At 48.9% G+C, this 14075-nt stretch overlaps 1 protein-coding gene across 1 annotated transcript in view; it reads right to left on the bottom strand.

Moving 5' to 3' along the window:
* LOC122385761 (laminin subunit alpha-1-like) overlaps window positions 1–13781 on the bottom strand; it is a 60015-nt gene extending 46234 nt beyond the window's left edge. Inside the window, exons 1-10 of the mRNA XM_043374247.1 lie at window positions 13770–13781; window positions 10693–10887; window positions 9735–9977; window positions 9073–9333; window positions 8490–8723; window positions 8026–8187; window positions 7577–7732; window positions 7152–7292; window positions 6530–6790; window positions 6098–6202 (exon numbers count right to left, since the gene is read on the bottom strand). Of these exons, the coding sequence (XP_043230182.1) occupies window positions 6098–6202; window positions 6530–6790; window positions 7152–7292; window positions 7577–7732; window positions 8026–8187; window positions 8490–8723; window positions 9073–9333; window positions 9735–9977; window positions 10693–10887; window positions 13770–13781 (1770 nt within the window). The remainder of the gene's footprint in view (window positions 1–6097; window positions 6203–6529; window positions 6791–7151; window positions 7293–7576; window positions 7733–8025; window positions 8188–8489; window positions 8724–9072; window positions 9334–9734; window positions 9978–10692; window positions 10888–13769) is intronic.
* Window positions 13782–14075: the final 294 nt, after the last annotated feature.

The raw sequence follows: 14075 nt of genomic DNA, 5'->3' as shown, positions 1-14075 counted from the left end.
TCCATGCATTTTGGGTAGGTCGGGTCAGGTCAGCTCAACCATTAGGCGTCACCGCCGACATCCAAATGGGTGTTTACCGCCACCAACAGCTTAGTAACACTTAAGGACATGATGTGGACTGTGGAGTTTGTTAATGTAATAAGTGAATGAGAGCTTTACTCCACAAGAAATCGTTCGGGTCGGAGCTTTCAAATTGTATTTACAAAACTTCGTCAGCGATTCGTAATCGGGTTCAGGGGGTATCGGTCGCAAAATATGTAGCATAGGCACTTAAACTATTTCTCACAATGCACAATGGGACCGGAGCGAGAATTAGCGCGACATCGGTACTTTTTCGTGTTTCGTGCCCGCTTTTCACATGAAAGGGATGATAGAATCATACAAATGGTAGTCGGTGTACTTCCGAAGCAATTTCTGGTAAATTTGATTAAATAATGAATAGTCATTTAATAAATTAATTAATTAATTAATTAATTAATTAATTAATTAATCAGTTGAACTGCGTTGACCTCGACTCGGTTCGGTCACGTGATCAGATGGCATCACCTGCCAGGTCAAGTCATGACGGCACCGGAAATTCCGATAAGCAAATAATGTAGCCACCAAAACCATGATGGGAATCTGATAGCCTGATGGACTATATAACAAATTAAGTGAGGGTCAAAAAAGTGTATCAGACACTCCGATAGCAGGTACGGATATTTCCGGACAAAACTTAACCCTCGCCGGACCTATTGGTTTTCTACATACGCGCCGGCCGAGGGGGGGGGGGGGGGCGGGTACGACCCCCCTCGCCGTTTCGCCCCTGGTGGAGCTAGTGCGTCGCGGAAAAATCGAGCGTATGCGCCGTTACGGAACGCAGAGATTGGTACCCGATTTTAAGGTCCAAGGTCAACCAGTGACCTCTGAGGTCAGGTCAAGTGCCCCAAGGTACGGTTCAGTTTTTGGTGAAACACTTCGCAAAAAACGGCCGCAGAGCCGCGATTTTGGCAGCATCGTGTTCGCCTCGCTCAGGCGCGTCGAATGATATACTTTTTGTTCGGGTCAGGTCAACTTAGGGTGTTGACCTCAGGTCAAGGTCAGGTCAGCACCCCTAGGTCACGAAGTTGGTCGAAAGAGGTCATGTCGCATATAATTCGATTCGGCAGGTCTTCCTGAGTCCATTGGTGGCTTTCGCGACTCGCTAGCTTAACCCGCGCACCGACGGGGGGGGGGGGGCGGATATCCGCCCCCCTGAGGTTTTTCGCAAATAGCGGGAAAACCGCGGCGCGTAGCGCCGCGAAATTTGGTATGACTATAACCTCATCAATTTTACACATGGTGTGCAAGTTTGAACCTCCTACCTTTTAAGGTCAGGTCACCAGGTCACTTTGAATGACCCAACCTCAAGTCACTTTTTCGCAACTTTGTCACCGTGCCAGAGCTACAGTAGATGTCGGAGGACTTTGAAAGTCGCAGGATATTATTAGGTCATTAGGAGCTACAATTTGTATATCTCGGAATTTTGATATCGGTGACCTAAGGTCAGGTCAATTTCGCGACCTCCCCATTATAAGTCAATGGGGCAAAAATCAACTCCCTGTTTTTACCACTAAAACGGGTCGGAATCGCCCCATATACCATAAATGACTTCATATACGATAAACCTTCACTACCTTGAGGTCTGTTTTGCTGTTGGGCAGCTGTGAGGTCATGTGACGTCATCAAAGGTCACCAAAGGTTTTTGGCCAATAACTCCGTACAGGAACAAGATACAGAGGCGTGGATGGTCTCATTGTGTTCAGCTCGTCAAGACGCATCGAATGATATACATGATGACCTCGAGGTCACGTGACCTGAGGTCAACCTTTGACCTTGACCTTTCGAGGTCAACATATATATCATTCGATGCGGATTGACGAGAGGATCACGATGATGCTCTTAGTTTGTTCCTATCTTGACTAATTCGAAAGTTATTCGAGAAAAACTCTCTCCATATCTAGCGCCGCCATTTTGACTTTTTCGACCCCTGTGACGTCATCTTTGACCTGACCTGAAAATGACCTTAGTAAAAATTGTAGATCTTGACCGTGCGTAACCGATGCCGTTTACCGCTTGTCGCTATCTTGCTTCGTTCTCGAGATCTCAGGGGGGGGGGCGGTCATCCGCCCCCCCCCGTCGGTACGAAGTTGGCGCAGACCCCCGTCGGTGCGCGGGTTAATTTGATCAAGAGTTATTGACGAAAAACTAATATGACCTTGATGACGTCATAAATGACGTCACACAAGGTCAACATTGCAAAAGTGAGGCATCTAACCTTGCAAAGAGTGCATCAAATCACGATTCTGTGTGCTTGAGATAGTTGGAGATCGTTCCCGGCGCCAGAATAGCAGTTTTCATTTTTCCCCATTGACTTATATTATAATGGTGAGGTCACGAAAATAACCTGACCTCATATGACCTTTAGGAAAAATCCGAGATATACAAATCGTGAGACTCATAATGGATACTAGATCCTGCAAGTTTCATTTCCCTGTGACATCTCCTCTGGCAGTGAGGGCGTTGCGAAGCTGCGACATCTGAAGACCGTGCAGAGGTTCTTTTATGACGTCATAGGTCAGTGACCTGACCTGACCCAAAAATGCGGTTGGTGTTAAAAGATTCGGCTTGAATCAAAGGTCAGGTATGCCAAGTTTCAGCTCTCTATCGCCAGCGTGTTTGTCGGCCGGCGAGGATTAAGTATAGTTGGCACTTGGCAACCTTGCTCGACTCCTAGGAGGATCTGTTACTCCCAGGTTCCGGCCGGCTCGTGGTAACCGCGCACGGCCAGCGCCGGCGACCTGAAGTAAAAACAAAAATGCCCCTCATTTTCGATGTAGCAGGCTGAAGCAGCTAAATTATACATTTTCTGAAAGCCAATTGATCGGTAAAGACCATATTGATAAAAGAAGAGCGCGACCTAACGGGACGTTTTATATCGGCATTCTAGAATGTTTATAACAGTAAAATTAACTCACAATTTTAAAAGCACCTAAAAACTTAACATTTGAAGCGTATTTATATATTCCGCTATAAGTTTTTCTTTCCATCGTGAAGCCCATAGTCTAAACTATCAGGTTAGAACCCGAAAATATTGATAAAGGCGTCTAATATATATTTTTTCTTACCTACATTAGCTGCTACTTTTCTCCGTACGAAAACGGGTCTACGATGCTTGTCACATTTGTATTTGGGCTGATGTGGCGCGGACGCTGTACACCATGGATGAAAAATATTTGCAGATTCGTGGTCCATGGACATTTCTGAACTACGTGGAACATTCTAACTAAGTTTGGGAAAGGGCGGCAAATCCACCAATGTCGCGCTAATTCCGGCCGCGGTCCCATCCCATCGTCTTTTCAAGTTCAACCCTCACTGTAAACATCCTGTTGAACACATTTACAATGTTTGCTAGGTTAACCACTCAAAAAGTGGTTGGCTCACATATGAATATAGAATCCCTAGGCATTCTATAGAATCCCTGACTGCTTAGGCATTCTATAGAATGCCTGGCTTAAGCTCCCAGGCATTCTATAGAATGCTCCCAGGCATTCTATAGAATGCCTAAGTATTTTGATTTTCCGAAACAACACTTCGAAATTTAGGGGTTAGTGGCGGTAATGCTATTTATTTACCTAATTTTCTTTGTTGGCCTAGGTCGGTCGTCACCTTACACCATTTCAGGGCAATGAGATGAGAGGAAGCGAGGGAGAAATTGGGCTATGCCGACCACCAAATGGTGCGCCGCAAACAGCAACTGATCCAATCCCGTTGGCGCGGGAGAGCCACGGCGCAAGGGACGGGTCAACCAGTCGCTTAAACGGTTATCGCTCGGAGGGTTATGTTGCTACAGATACGAAGCTGCACTAGTAGAGTGTTGGCTGGGTGGGTGGAACGTAGGCTTGAATCGAAAGTGATTGCGAATGACGATGGCTTTGTTCTGATGTTAGAAATGAAGATGAAGAATATAGCAAAAGGTCACATCTTATGTCGTCATAAGCACTTCGTGTAACGACTCTCAATATACATGGACAGCTCAACCTACACTGTAATGTCAGGGAATAACCTGAATAAATGGCTTATTATTCTACTCCACGTCCGGGCGGTGGCCCGGCCGTAACAAGAGCCGGATAAAGTGTTGTTCAATCTCCCCTTCCAGCTTGACTTCTGGGCCATGCGGTGTTCGAATGGTCGTCAAAATTACGAAATTTTACACCAGTAATGCTTTGGCAGTGTTCGAAAGGATGCCAAATCTAAAACAAATAGCTAAGCCATTTTTAGGTCAGGCAAATTTTTGGCCATTTTTGGCTCGTAGTTGTTTTCTCCAGTTTGACCTAAATCGATCGTTCGACATTAAGAGGGCAAACACCCTCAAAAATGGACGACTTACCAAACTTTTTTCTGTGCAACTTTTTTACCAAAAGCATTTCCGATATTGACATTACCACCATCGTCTTTCTAGCGTTAAGATAAATACTATGTACCTACTCTGAGAATGAAAACCTGAAAGATAATCTACAATTTGACCTAATAAGGTTAGATTGAATACCTGACCGGAAAAACTCACTGAATGAACATGAATGAATGAATGAACATTTGACTGAATGAACATTAATAGCTGACCGAAAGGTAGCCAGGCAGAAAATAATAATGTACATATCGGTCTGTGCTCATAATCTTATACAACCTACACTAAATTGTTGGAAAGATACGTGTATTTCCTAGGCATTCTATAGAATGCCTGAAAATCAGGCATTCTCTAGAATGCCTAGGGATTCTATAGAATGCCTGGTGGTTCAGGCATTCTATAGAATACCTAGGGATTCTATAGAATGCCTGGTCGGTCAGGCATTCTATTGAATGCCTAATTCCACACATTGCCTGTAACATATATACTGTTGTTTTATCAGTTGCTCAAAGTTTCAAAGTGATCAGCCACTCGATGTAGCTGTGACAGGCATTGAAACTTTTCATGTAGTAAGGTCACTTGAAGTGATATGGTGACCTGACCTTGGATGACTTTGGTCTGAAGTTTTCACAGAAGGTGTAGAAAAGATTATGATATAAGGTGTGCAAAACACGGCGGCATCCTGAGCCGCCGTTTTTTAGATATTCGCGAGAAACCAGAGGGGTTGTTCAAACAGCCCCCCCCAGCAGGGCGTGGGTAGGGGGGGGGGGGTGATCAAGGATAAAGGTGTTGCATACCTCATTTACCTACATATGCACACCCGCCAATATAATATATATCTCACGGTCTTGATGCCCGCTTCTCCTCGTCGCCTGCTCGGCACCGGTCCCCGCGGCACCCGCAGCGTCGATAGTCGGCCGGTGCAGCGTTCAGAGGTATCGTGTTCCCGCCTGCTCGGAACCATTCCCCTCGGCACCCTCCGACCGCCCGCAGCGTCGATAGCCGGCCGGTGCAGCGTCCAGAGTATCGTGTTTCTAAGGGACTTAGTGGCATTCCACTCTATTTCCTGGTGGCTTCCAAAAAACCACTGCCACAGCACCATTACCCCATCTGGTGGCTGACTCGTTAAATATCAATTCACCCGGCATCAACCAGAGGCATTTTGTACCTTCCGATTTTAGACGATGCGATTTTGTATGATACGATCATCTCGTTTTGTAGGTTGCAATTTTGTATGTTACGCGTTTGTTTGATCTGCCATTGTACGTTCCAATTTTGTACGTTCTGAGCATTGTTTGATTTGCTTTTGTACGCTTTACCCATTGGACGGTTAACTTTAGTACGTTGGAATTTTGTACGCTGCGCTTTTGTACGTTTGGACTGTCCCCTACCTGGCCTGTTTTGTAGGTTTTGCGCGTTGTATGTTACGATTTTGTATGCTTTGAGGATTGTACGCTGCACTTTTGTATGCTTTGATAGCCACCCGTCTCGAACTACTGTCTACTGTCTCGAAATACTTTATCGAACAATGCATGTTATTTATAAAAACGACAAGACACCACATGCCAAAATGAACATACCGATTCTTACGATTCTCAGCTTCATTCATTCATTCATTCATTCATTCATTCATTCATTCATTCATTCATTCATTCATTCATTCGTGTTTACCTTGGTGGACATTCTGTACCAGTTCTTCTCGGTGAGCAGAGCGCTAATGTGTGCCTCCGTGTCGTCATGCATGTTGTGGCCGTATCCGAGCCGCAGACCGTCGCCCTGGGGTAAGGGAGGGTCAGGTCAGTTGGGCCAGGGAGGGAGATGGTAGTTACAGGACATCGTTCAAAGTGCGTACGGCAGTTACGGTTCGGCGCTGAGTGCAAACAAAGAAATGTTTAAAAAAGTATCGGTGCATAAAATGTGGACGATATAATTTACACGGGGTATATCCCATCCTTCATCCAATCTAAACCACCAATTCAATTATCGAGAGCATCATGGGAAATAGACGTTAAACAATTCTAGTCGAACGATTCTGTCAGAGCCACCCCTATATCCACTCACCCATCACGATACCCCCTGCCTCCCTCCTATCACTCCACTCACCTCCAGTATAACATCGGGTCCCTTTATGGGTCTCCCAGCCGTGTCTCCTCGCCGCACCACCCACGAGGTGTGGAACTCCATCGGCTGGCCGTAGCTGTACACCCTGAGCCCGAGCAGCTCCTGCGGCGCCCGCCAGTAGTAGCCGCCGATGTCGGCGGCCATCTCGTCGTTGGCTACCAGCTGGATGGTGCCGTCCATGTAGGGCTCAGTGGAGACGGAGCCGTCGAGTGAGACCACCGTCCACGGCACGATCGACGTCACCTAGAGACGGGGGATGTAAAGGGTGATGTCTGACATCAGATAGCAACGTCGTGAGTTGTTAAAGATTAGATGAAGAGAACATCACACAACCAGCACATGCGAATGATTGAATACGTAACTATATTCGAGGACGGTAAAGAAAATAAACTTGGGAAATTGAAAAATAACATTCAAAGTAGCTGGAAATAAACCGAACAAACGACATAAAGAAATATTAGCTAACAATCGTCAAACTGCATTTACTTGAAATGTGCTTATCACTCTGGCATAAGCAAAACAGTACATGCCGTTTAAAGCGTCATCCTTCACCCACCGTCCTACCCATTGTCCTACCGCCCAGTGCGCCACTAGCGCCACCTACGTTCTCGACGCCGAGGTAGGAGCTGCTGCAGATACTGGTCAGTCCGAAACAGAAACACTCTGTGCAGCCGTCCGGATTGTCCGCCTGCAGGTTGTAGTAGCCCGGCTTGCAGCTGTCACAACGGGCGCCGCGCACGTTGGCCTATAGAGGGGGAGTTCAGGTCAGGTCAGGTCAGGTCACGGGGTGAGAGGTGAAATTCGAGTTAAAGCGCCATCGGATTTCGATTTCCGCTAAATTGAGACAAGACGAAACAGTGCATGACAAGTTCAGTAACAAATAGACGTTACTGGGCCAGACAGGGAAAACAAAACATATTTCATGACAACTAGCACCACTCGACTTATCCGTAACGTTACGGCTAAGCGCAAAATCACCTCAGCTACGCCACGTCCTCTCCATTCCCACCCTCACTCTAACACTCTCACCTTGCAGAGGCAGCTCTGTCCGTCACACTCTCCGTCCACGGTCCCCGCCTCGTCACAGGGACAGGGCTCACAGCGCGGGTAGTCGCGGTAGCCGCGGGCGCAGCGGTCACACCGCTCGCCGGCGAAACCCTCGCGGCATATGCAAGAGCCCGGTACCTAGAGGGAGAGGGGGGAGGGGCAGGTCAGACACTGGGGAGGGCAGGGTACTAAAGAGGAAAGAACGATATGGCTCACTCCTAGACACTGATAACAGCATAGTACAGTGGCACACATCAGACGTTTGAGAGGGCATGCATGGTACCTTACTAGGCGCTGGGAAGATTAGGACATGGTATGCACTACGCAGGATACACAATGGACATTGCACAGTAAAATCAAAAGTATAAAAGCTTATGACATAGAATCCTCCTTGGAATCCATACAAACTACTTGTACGGGACTTCACTGACCTGACCCTCCTTGAGTCGACTGTCGTCGGGCACACAGTCGCCGGTGGCGCCCTCTGCGCCGCAGCTGCACCGCCGGCACGGCTCAGGGTCGTCCGCAGACACTCCCGAGGGCCGGTAGTAGCCCGGCAGGCACGACTCGCAGTTGATACCCGTCGTGAAATGCTGTAGGTGAAGGGGAGAGGGGGCTTGGTGACTGAAAATGAGTGATCTGAAGGGGCGAATTGAAACGGTGGTTACGAGCTTATTAATTCTTGTACCTAGTTGTAGGATAGGTATCACTTATGGAGTGAACAGCGGCATTGGGTAAGTTGGTACGCATATCATCATTAGAAAACATGCAACCATGAAGAATATTATCTGAATAATTATACTGACGACATCCTGGAAAATGCTGCAAACCAAATGCCCACCAAACACGTTGGGTAGGTATTAACTTCTATCGATCCCCGGTAACACTTTCTCACCTGACAGTTGAGGCAGACTCCTCCTCCCTCGTACTTCCCATATGTGTTGATACTCTTCTTATCCCTCGCCACATCGTCATCAAAGTAGCACTCCTCTGCGTGGCCGTGACACTGACATTTCTCACAGGCCCCTGGGAACCCGCCTCCCGGGGACCACGGGCGCTGGTTGTATAGGGGACAGCACCGGTCGCAGGTAGCGCCACACGTATTGTGAGTGCACTCACATCGCTGATCCTGCAACAGAGGACCGGTCGTTGATGGCATTAAACCCGCGAACGATCCCTATTTAGTCGACAAAACTGGTTTTGGGTGTGCTTGGCGGCATGGTGCATTTTTATGTGGTTTAGACTACTTACTGACGCCAAAACAACCGGGACAACACGATCTAAATGCAGTGAAAGGGCTAACTAAAGGACAAGCGGGGCCTCTGTCTGTGCAAACAATGCTAAATAGGTAGCTTCAGATTTGACTGGTATTGCCATTTGCCAAAGAGGATAACAATTGTAAACACCATCCCGTCTACAGGCAACCTTCCCAGATCCCTCCTAGAGCCAGCGTTACCTTCAGCTCCACTGAGACTCACCCCGGTCTCCGGCGCCACTGGACAGAGTGTGGCGTGGCCGTTACACACGCACCGACCTCCGACCGTCACCTCACTCAGCGAGTAAAAGTACGACCTCAGCAGCTGCGGGTCGGGTCGGCTACCGAACAGCGCCGGCTCGTGCGAGTTGAGGGTGAGCACTCCGCGCAGACGGAGACGGATGAACCGGGCGCGCACAAACTCGAGGAGCTCCTGGGAGGGCCGCTCCGAGGTGGGCCGACCCGTGATCAGCGGCACGTAAATCTGAGGGCCGAGGGGCGAGGGACGGTGTCAGAGACGTCATCGAACAGCGTGGGAGGAAGTTCAGACCTAAAACTAATCCATGTTCATGAGTCAAGTTAATGCCTTGACAAACAGACCTGCGGGCTGCGACCGATTATAAACTCAACTCCATTGGAATGCGCATCAACCCACTATTGGAATGCGCATCAACCCACTTATTCATGCATCCTGGGTAAGTGAGAGCGGAATGCATATATTACGGTTCCAGCCGGTAAACAGTGTCCCTCCCACATTCAAATATCCCACATCATGAATAGACGGTGTGACCGAACCCATCGAACATCGGCGCGTTGTTCACTCGTCTCATCAGTGCGTTCGCTACACGCTATGACGTCATCCTTGTCCCCAGGAGTTTCTCGTACCTGCGCCTTCATCAGCGGGTTCAGCTTGGAAAAGTAGCTGGTGCAGATCACCTCTGCGGCCGCTCGGTACTTTGGTTTGCCCGGTGTCGGCTCCAGACCAAAGTGTTCGCGGCAGGCGGCGTCGCTGGCGGCAAAGTACTGCCACGGCTGATAGTCGGTGCCGGTGAGGGAGCGTTCCAACACCCAGGAGCCGGGTGCTGGCGACACGGCCGTCTTCAGGATCACGTACGCCACCTCAAACTCCTGTGGAAACGGGGGGGGGGGAGGTGAGACGATTATGGAAAGGAGCGAGACGGTGAATGTTTTACGTAGCGCAGAGGTGCATTCCAGGTAGAAAGGCAGGTAGGTTGCATTACATTGGCGACAGTCAGCTTTGCATTAAAAATAAATTTACGTCTGTTATTTGATGGATCGAATAGCAATGACGTTTCGTTCAGAAATGTGCAAAATTCGCCGCAACATGATGACCGAATTCTGGAGGTCTGTACTCCGTTGGCTACCGGTAACAGGATGTTTCTATTGACAGACTGGTGATCGTCAATTCCGGTCCCAGAAAATCGGTCATGTGGCTGCTGCTTAGGTAAACATTGCGACATCCATTCAGTTTCCAATGACGATAACTGCATTGGCGATGAAATCAGCTGATCGGCCTTCTGAGTTCATCGGAAGGTTGCAAAGCTTATTCCGGGACGCATGTGACTGTCATGTGACCGGGACGATTTTACACGAAGATGCGAATGTAGTTATACTAGAGCCATTAAAATGATATCAATTATACGACAATAAAATCATATTCTTAATTTTATCATCAAATATTGCCGATATGAAACAAATATTTAATTTATTCTTAATTAATATATAAATAAGGATGATGAAATCAATGTATTCGTCTGTCACCGATCCGAGCATCCCCCTCATCCAGCCCTCCCGCTGACCTGACCCGTGACCCGTGACCGACCTGTCTGAGGTCCATCTCGATGGTGATCCACTGGCTGTCCAGACCCCGCTCCAGGGTCGGGCCCTGCCACCAGGCGTCAGTGCCGTCAATGATGTTGGTGATGGGGTGACGTCGACTGACGTCACTGCTGAGACCGTCACAGATCCCGCACTCCTCGCCAGTCATGAACACAATACTGGAGAGCTCGCAGTACGGCTGAAAATGGGACGGCTCGTCAGAAAACTGAACAAAACGAACCGTGACATTATAGCCTGTTTTGGAAGATCATTCTGATATTGTATTTGTGAGTTATTGGGTGCAAATAACTCAACGAAACTGAAACTCAACAGAAAACTGAACAAAACGAACCGTGACATTATAGTCTGTTTTGGAAGATCATTCTGATATTGTATTTGTGAGTTATTGGGTGCAAAAGTTGATTTGATAATCACCAGCTGAGGTGGAAAATTATTTTCGATGATAAGGAACTAAAAAGGGTTGATGCCAGAGGAAAATGACACACACAGACAGAAAGAAAGACACGGACGCGGGCAGAATCCAACGGACGTCAATTCATTACGAGTCCTGTCTAAACACCACGCGACAATGCTACAATATCATAACAAACAAATTGCCCCGGTTTCCACGCCAGATTACCGGGTTCAACGATCATCACTCATAAACTTTCAGCGCACACATCGCTGGAATTTAATTAGTGAACGCGTTTTGACCAACGGTACTACACCTTTTTGCGTTAGCTTTTGACCATTGGGCAAAACGTTTGTACACATTCACCATATAGGTGGCGCTACAAATGGGCGGTTGGTCACAAAGAATCACCATTGTGCAAAACTATTCGGCGATCTTCCTCTACAACTCGACATTGAACGAATGGTTCGACATTGTGCAAAACAAATCGTCAATGGTCGAACCTAGTCGTCATATGCCGAGCTGGCTCCCTCTATGCTGAAGTCTGGCGAACTGTTAAACTGTTTTGCAGATCGCTCATTTCAGTGTTCAATCTGTTTTGCTGAATGGCTGAAATGAAACACACCACGCCGGAATAGTTGTGCTCAATGCGGATTGTCGAAATGGCTCTTCAAACAGTTATGGCGAATGGTTGAATTCAAATGCAAAAAGGTGTACTGCCTAATCTTCTGTTTACACACCCAGCCAAACAGACGGACCGTTAAATTATGAGCTCAGTGACAACCCGGGTGACCCGGCAGAGGGACCTCTCGGAGCGCCGGGTCGCGGCGGGCTCCCCCAAACCGTGTCATCCCGTCACTAACGTCCAGCAGCCCGTGGGGTCTCGGGACAGATGAAGACGTGACGGCCGACACAGAATGTCTGATGCGACGTCTGCCCAAACTGGGAGCGCAGACGCCTGTCCTGGATATCTGATGAGACTGCCAGACGTCGTCTTATGCGGCGGCACGTGGGACCACACACGGGGAGAGGTGTCGGACGTTTAGAGCGGCACGCGAGACGTGGCTCTGTGTGTAATTGTGTGAATGATGCTGCGCATACAAATCACTTTCAGTTCATACATACAGCACGGTACAATGCTGCGCTCTTTTTGCCATGCCTGTATTTGCCGATAACCGCGATGTGCTTTTAAGATAGATTTACAACCGACTAGTTTTGACAAGTTTATTTCACATTTTTAGAGCGTAAAGTCAAATGATCAAGACGGACAGCCGCTGTCGGAGCGCTGTAAAGATATGATGGGCGTACTCAGAAATGAGTGGCACGACTTGCAGAACCAGTTTGGCGCACCGTAACGAATGAAACTGGCTCAGCGCGAGCAGGTTACGCAACGGGGCACGTTACTCAATGTCGAGCACTGGGTAGGTCCCTTACTATCCGCCTCATATTTGGTCAATCTGATTACCCAGTGACCACCGACCCGTCCCGAGTAAAGATCACATCACCCGCCGTCGGCATAACGATCTCATTTCAATTCACTCAATGCGTGGGCCGGATTCAGCCCGCACACACCCTCCGCCCTTATCGGACGCGTTCGGCGGCGTGCAGGCGGCGCCTGTCGGGCGTCCAGGCGGCGTCTGTCAGCCTCCCAGCGCGCCGCCCGTCTCCGCCGGCCGGTCCACCCACCCCGCCCATCCACTCGGCCGGGCGGCTCCTCTGAAGTGGACCGCTCCAACTGCACGCCCCTGATCTGGCCGGGGATCGCCCGCCGCCCGGTCCGCCACGCTCGGTACACGCTGCTCTTCTTCCGGCACCGGTGCGTCAGATCGGCCGCGGCCGCGCCCGGTTTGAGCCCGCGCCAGAGCTGTCACTCGCGGCGGCCGGGGTCGGTCCGGGAAGTGACCGGAGTTGGCCCGGAGTGGAATGGACGCCGGCCGGTACAGGGGCGATGTGGTGGGTCGGGGGATGGTCTGTGGTCAGCGATCATTATTAGGTTGGTGAGGTGTCCATTGGAAAGTGTTTGTAGGTGGATTTCAAAGGCGGTCATTTGGGATCGCTAAGTGGGGATAGGTGTTTTTAGGCATAGGTCAGTGGTGGGTTAGTGGTTAATCCGTGCCGGGTGTCGGTGATTTCGTGGGTCGGCGATGGGCCGTGGCGGTGATGGTCCGAGAGTAAAAAGAGATGTCAGCCCAGTCAGACGTAATGGGTTTCTCGCTCAGACGGCGCTCGTAGGCGGCTCAGTTGGATGAATGTAATTATCGCCCGCTGTAGCCGTGCCCTGTGTGGGAGGCCAGACTGGAGAGGCGGCCCTTTTGTGGACGGACGTCCTAATCGTTCACAGGGGTGATCGGCTCTGGCCAACGGGACGCGACTTTGTAGAGGTGTCACTAGATAACATCCGCTTTCGACCGGTTAGAAAATGGCATCACATTCCAAAACGAGCCGTTTCTTTTCCGGCATCCGAAGCCTAAATTTGAAGCATTTTTGTCGGTATTTCTATTCCATTCTAGAACTTTTCCTTCCAATTCTATGAGATAATATGGATAATGCCCTGGATAGGTGAATCGACCTCCCATAAGTCGCTAAGGGTGCTCTTTAGTGTTACTGGTCTGCACTCCATGAGTGGCGTCCAGTTCCACAATGAAAATGCCTAAGCTTGCCAGTCTGACCACCTCGTTCATCCCCTTACCTCGCTGGTCTGCGTTCCGCAAGTGGCGTTCACGCTGACATCACTGCCCGGCGCCAGATTAAAGATGTTCGGGTACAGCGGCTCGCCACCTGAAACACATAAAACGAGACACACGGTTATTTGTGGCGAGATAAAATGAGAAAAAAGCAATTATCTATGTATTAAATAGTTGTAAAAGAATATAAAATGGCAACAAAGAAGTGTACCTAAACATCGCAAAATCTTTCAACACTTATCATCATCCGCTCATCCGATCTTCGATGCGTCAAGCGTAGACGTAAATAGT

The sequence above is a fragment of the Amphibalanus amphitrite genome, unplaced genomic scaffold (assembly GCF_019059575.1).
Source record: "Amphibalanus amphitrite isolate SeventyFive unplaced genomic scaffold, NRLGWU_Aamphi_draft 000230F_arrow, whole genome shotgun sequence".
Taxonomy (NCBI): Eukaryota; Metazoa; Arthropoda; class Thecostraca; order Balanomorpha; family Balanidae; genus Amphibalanus; species Amphibalanus amphitrite.
This window is presented reverse-complemented; position numbering and strand designations above follow the sequence as displayed.